At 37.0% G+C, this 6,320-nt stretch overlaps 1 protein-coding gene across 1 annotated transcript; it reads left to right on the top strand.

Annotated features, from left to right (window-relative positions):
• Positions 1-680: 680 nt before the first annotated feature.
• Positions 681-2,890, top strand: LOC139146255 (uncharacterized). Its single transcript, XM_070717662.1, has 6 exons — positions 681-689; positions 858-1,066; positions 1,330-1,450; positions 1,620-1,805; positions 2,172-2,378; positions 2,882-2,890. The coding sequence occupies exons 1-6, from the start codon at positions 681-683 to the stop codon at positions 2,888-2,890; spliced, it is 741 nt and encodes a 246-aa protein (XP_070573763.1).
• The last annotated feature ends 3,430 nt before the right edge of the window (positions 2,891-6,320 follow it).

Below are 6,320 nucleotides of genomic sequence, written 5' to 3' on the forward strand. Positions count from 1 at the left end.
GTCTCCATAGGGAACCATTGTACGGAAAAAAAAACGATATTGCATAACTTCATTAATATGCAAGCCACACTAACCAGAATCTTATCAGTTCTTGCAAGTAGTCTATGTTACCTGTGTACTAAATCTGATATGAATCTGTTCAAGCGTTTTTGAGTTATCGTGTAAACAGACAGGCAGACACATACACACACTATAACATACACACACACACACGGACAGACAGACAGACATCGCTATGACATGAGCCCACGTGTTTACACACGTGAGCTAAAAACGTGCTCTTGCAGAGGTAATTTTACTTGCTATACGGCTAGTTTTCAATCGGGTTACTTGCTATCTTTATTTATCATAATGACAATGCCTGTACACTCTTTATCATTGTAGATTCAAGTTAAATGGTTTCGTCATTTTGCCAACGAGTTTCACAAGAATGTTGGCCTGTTGAATGCAATCGACGATCATTCCCTCAATATTTTGCCAGCATACGATGGGTTGACGGGTTCAGCCGCCATACACCAGGTCACGTGAAGCAATACCGAATGGTCACGGAATCATTAAGTTTGAGGTTGCTCACGGAGTCGACCAACAGGGAGGAGAATCTTTGACGGGAGCAACGGAATGGTTTGATGTTAACAATGTAAAAGTAAGTGGCACTTGCAACAAAATATATTTACATAACAATGTCTTCAGTAGGTTTTTATTAGCATCGGGCAAATAGAGTTCTATATTTTATTTCATCATTAGTGCTTTAAAAGACTTGAAAAGGCTCTAAATTCTAATAATTAAGTTTAAGTTATGATACAATTAGGTAATCGTTGGTTCACCAAACGAAAATGTAAACCATTTTTTTCCTTTAGGCAGAAGAAGTAGAAATTGCTATTTCTCATCAAGATGGTGACACTATCAGAATCTGGATAAAAGGTCAAGATGCCCTGGAAAACGTCATCGAGGATAACGTCACAGTGCACTCAGATTCTACCCCGCCTGAAATTGGTGAGATGTATCTAACTCGAAATGGAGTTGACTACCTTGCAGTTCACAATTCAGAAGATCTGCATGAAATGAGGTATATATTCTGTTGCTAAACTTCCTAATTTGCAAAAGTATTCGTAAGTTTCGTGCCAATATGTTTTCTAAAGGTTGTATTTACATTAATTTAAAGATCCATTAGCTGTAACTTTGGTCATTTTTTTATTTTGTTTGTATCTGTGTATCATCTGCAATTTCTGGTTTGAATCCCTGAACCATGGAGAAATTCCTAATATTTAGTTAATAAATATACCCTATATGAGTATAATATTAATAGTATTCATTACTATTTCTCTGTAGAGTGATATTTGATGCCTTTGATGATCACAGTGGTCTCTCTGTTGTCCACTGGGAGTTATTCGACATGAACAACAACAGCTTGATACATGGTGAAGGCAGCTTACCTGTTGTCAGGGCGCCTGTGAGTATAATGTGCAGACAAGGCTTCTGTTTTGACCAGAGGGATATTATGTATATGATCCACAATGTATCAAAATTAGCAGCATCAAGCTTCCTACATATATCACAGATGAAAACACAATCACTTCATCCATATTTTCTATGTTTAAAATTTTGTTATTTCTTCTTAGGAACTAAATGAATGCAACCCTCCTGAATGTACATGCATTCCACTGGGTGAGTGTTACTACAGGAATTTCACCATCGAAATGAACAAAGAACTGATGTCAATACCGATCGGAATTCACGACTACGATTACGTGTTTTCGGTGACTGTGACCAATAACGCGATGTTGCAAAGAATTCGTCCGTTTCAGGTATTTATAAATTGTCCGCGCTTATTAACTAGTTCTCAATCAAGACAGTTCGAGATGTATGGATAGGTCGATGTAAGCCATCTGATAGTATAGCAGCGCACACTGTTGTACTGATATAATCTTTGTTCATTCATGTACAAAAATTAGAATGGTCTGCTTTCCAGCTTAATGAATAAGCTAAGCACTTCTCTCGAACTGAAGTCAATTTTCACTCTCCGTTCAGTTAGCAAAATGTCATACGTGTCTAGCCCCCACCCCCCGTTCGCAAGTTAAATTTATTTCCCGATCCCTCAGTCACAACTTGCCAAAACACTGAAACTATATCAGATGTTGAATGAACTGTCTCATTAAATTCTGAACTTTCAGATAACAGTTGACAACAGTCCGCCACATGAAGGCAGTGTGCATGACAGCTTGCCTGACTACCCGGATGTAGACTTCCAACAGAGTAAGCAGATATTTGCATCATGGGACGGATTCTTTGACAGAGAAAGTGGAATAATGCTGTATGTGTACTACTTTGGAACTGACTGCTTAGATGACACCGATATAACTTTCCCAATTGAAGCTCCGGTAAGTTCATATGGTTAGTACAATCTTCAACTTCTCGGGTGGTTATACTGCTCTTGTTCAGTTTGGGATATCGATTGGAACACGAATCGTCAAAACTCAGTGACAGATATATCGAGAGTGATTTGTGCCCTGCGTGACGCAAACGTAGCATACTTATTATCATTGCACACTGAGTTCAAGACTCTAGCATGATAATGTGCCGTTCAATATGGCAGTTTGTTCCTAATGGCCCAATAGTGTAGTTGTTTGTTTGTACGCCAGATCTTTAGTGATTTGTTTCATCATTTCCTGACTTTATTAAAGCAATCTATGTAGCGTGATACCCTTGCATAATATTTATGCAGCGGGTCTTGTAAATATGTCTTCATTTTAATAATTGATTGCCTACTATCTTCTATAATATTATTTCTGGTTTTAAATGAATAAGCTCTCGTTTGAACCATACAGTGATATACTGAGTGCATATTTTCTTAATATGTAGACTTGAATGTTTCAATTTGCAGCCACATTGATACAGTCGTCATGTGCATTTAGTGACTGATAGTGATATCTACAGAGATATACCGCAATAAAAATCGTAGATCCCCTTCAAATTTGTGCCTACCTGGCCTAGTAAACGAAGTTGTATGATTTGTCATGAAACTAATCTTTATGCAGCTACTGACTACCACGTCCACTCAAGCTGAATGGACAGCGCCCTTACCAGATCGGTATCACTGCACGGTCATCGCCTACAACCGTGCAATGGAACCGTCCAATCCTGTGTGTTCTGACGGTGTCACTGTTGATGTCAGCAAACCAATCATAACCGACGTTGTAGTAGATAACATTTACACCAAGGCTGGTTTGGTGCACGATGGAAATGGTACAGTCTGGTTCATTGACGAAAACAGGGAAAGACAAAGAGTTCTGAATGCTTCAGAGGCTTGCACGTAAGTTGATTTGACATCCACGCCAATAACAAGTGAATTTGTGCATATACAGATGAATACAGTCAAGAATCCATTTTTTGTATTCAGCAAGCCTTATTCATGTGGATTCATGTGAATTCACGTGTATTATACAATTTGTTATCAATAAATGAATAATTTAACCTTTACATTTGATTTTCTCGAAGGAATTCATCTCGGCAATATACAGATGTGGCCCTGTTTCCTGTCTCTGAAGCAAAACAATTTACAACACTAACTGATGAAGAATGTTAAAGAACTTGGGGGTTACCGAGCCACATATATATGAAGAAAGAAAACATGTAAGTTTGTTAAGAGGAACTTAAAAAATGAACTTGTTTCCTCTTTAATATCACACCATGGTAAAATTGCAATAATATAATGTGATGGTATATAAAAAGTGCTCATATGAATATAACATGTGCTTTGCTTAATGCAGAATGCAGGCAGTATTGCTTGTTATTCTTCCAATGATGTACCTAAGGAAGCATTTTAAATTGTACTGTTGTTATCTTTCACACAGACGTTAAATGAGGTTTTTTACAGCAAAGGTGAAACTGATCAGTAAGTTTACGGCGAAATATGGTATTGCCATATAAGTTAACGTATTTAGCATGAGCGTCAATCTCTTTTTAACTGTTCAGTAAATTCTTGATACGATTTCAACCCACAACGTGCTTTAACCAGCCAGCGAGCACATGCATAACAGTCAAAACCGCTCGCTAAATCCCCACCTTTAAAATGAGTGGTTGAATAACCGAGCTACAGTTGTCGCAGTTCTCTGGCTGCAACCTCTCCCTGTGCTGTTGAGTTCATGAAGCATCCGAACACACACACTCTACCACACATAACCCACAACCCTTATCAAACAATTAATACATAGCTTAACTGGTCGAAAGACTAGATAAACAATGTTATGACTCCCACTGCAGGAAAATTCAGTAATTCAGATAAATTCACATTAATGAGTTGCCTGTATTATAGTATAATACACGTGAATTCACATGAATCCACATGAATAAGGCTTGCTGAATACAAAAAATGGATTCTTGACTGTATTCATCTGTATATGCACTCTTCAGCTAAAATACAGGCAATAATCCATGTTAATACAGTAAGTATCATAGGGTTTTTATACAGTGTCCATTACTTGTCATGAACAGTTTGAAATATATGTCTATTGTTACAGTTGTCTCTGGCATGGAAAGGCATGGACGCAGAGAGTGGTATCTTCGACTATGAAGTTGGCCTAAGTAGTGTGCCCTCAGGGTTAATGCCTGATATTCTGCCATTCATTTCTACCAAGTCACACCCTACCTTTCTGACCTACCATCCTAATCTTGGCGAAGGTGTTGAGTTCTACATTGTGATAAAGGCAATAAACAGAGCAAACCTTATCACCGAGGTAAAGCATATCACGCAAATACAGGACAAACAACATACAACATGTCTCTAAGTTTCTGTTAAACTCAAACATTATTGTGTAAAATGCAGTGCATAGAGATATAGACAATGTGTAGATATCTAAAAGATACAAAATGTCATACTCTTGATTTTTGAAAGATCGTAACATACGATGTACTCTCTTTTGACATATCCTAATCTGAAAACTATTTTAATCTCAGTTCTAAACCCTTTCGAGATTGGATATGGTCTCAATAACGAAAAAACAGTAAAGCTATTTCAGGTCTATAGGGGCCTAGAGGAGGTCTATTCAATAATCACGCTCGTTTTGCAACATGTTTTCATTATTAGAGCCATGAAGGTGATATGAGTTATGTTAGGGTAACGCCAATAGTTCCAGCAATATTTGATCATGGAAGATAGCCGGCAATTGTTAATCATAAATAGATGAACATTCTTTTCGCCAAAACTTACTTGGAAATAATCGCTCAGGCATACACAAACACAACGGCTCGACGTGACTATGGTTGTTTTTAGCCAGACCAGCTAACAGTTCAATTATTTCAGTAGCTTGTAGGACCAGTGATCGTTGAGGTGACACCCCCTGAATTTGATGGTGAAATATCAGTAACATTAAAAAGGGATGACCTCGAAAGCAGTTACCTAGTTGCTCGTTGGGACCAAGACGCATTCTATGACGATGATGAGTTAGATCCATTGGAGGATTATCAAGTTGCAGTTGGTATGTTGTTAAGAAAAGCTTAATCTAGTCAGAGAAAGTAGTAAATCCTGCGGATCCAAATATCCGTCATTTTTTCAAGAACTCCTAGGAATTGTCTACCTTTCAAGATAAAACTATCGAAAAGCCAAACATGTACATCGGAAACGTAAGTGTTACACATTTTGTGCACTGTAAGTTTTATGTCCCGACCGTAATGAAGCTCCTTGACTTAAAATTATCAGAGTTCAGGAGCGCCATTTTGTTGTAAATAATAAAACTTGCCATACAAATGCCTTTCATTTCAGAGTTTCATTTGAATTACATGAAGTTATACTAACTACTTTAGAAATGTATATTTTCCATAATTTTTGCATTATTATGTTATTTAAAATAATAATAATAATAGGTAGAATTAAAATGTGATACCTAGAATTATCAGTACCATTATATATATAAACACTAAGTTTCTAATAATTTCCTTTTATTGGAATATAATCAGAACTGGTCCTTTACTCATAGCTGCATTACTCTTTTCTTTTTGATACGAGGATTGAATAAATATGTTAAAAATTAATACATCTTATGCATATACGCAGCCAATCACTTTGTATTGGCAGTCATTTAGCAACAAATGCCATAACAACCGTCGGGTAAATCAACCACCCAAAAGTGGAAAAATAACTCATCACTGTTAATGCTCTACCCTTAAGAGCCATAACTATCCAAGTTTCATCTTGGTCACAGATCAGTTTAATGAGTATCTATACTATAGCGGGGCCTTCGCTGAAATATGTTAAACGATATTGAAGTTGTGTACATTGCATATTAACAATTAACTGTTATCATATTTGTTGATTTTAAAAGGCT

This window comes from Ptychodera flava, chromosome 12 (genome assembly GCF_041260155.1).
Source record: "Ptychodera flava strain L36383 chromosome 12, AS_Pfla_20210202, whole genome shotgun sequence".
In the NCBI taxonomy this organism is placed as follows: domain Eukaryota; kingdom Metazoa; phylum Hemichordata; class Enteropneusta; family Ptychoderidae; genus Ptychodera; species Ptychodera flava.

Excerpts from the sequence above, each read along its gene's own strand:
- LOC139146255 (XM_070717662.1), top strand. Across the intron at positions 1,067-1,329 it reads GAAGATCTGCATGAAATGAG|AGTGATATTTGATGCCTTTG; the intron begins GTATATATTCTG and ends ATTTCTCTGTAG. Across the intron at positions 1,806-2,171 it reads AAAGAATTCGTCCGTTTCAG|ATAACAGTTGACAACAGTCC; the intron begins GTATTTATAAAT and ends CTGAACTTTCAG.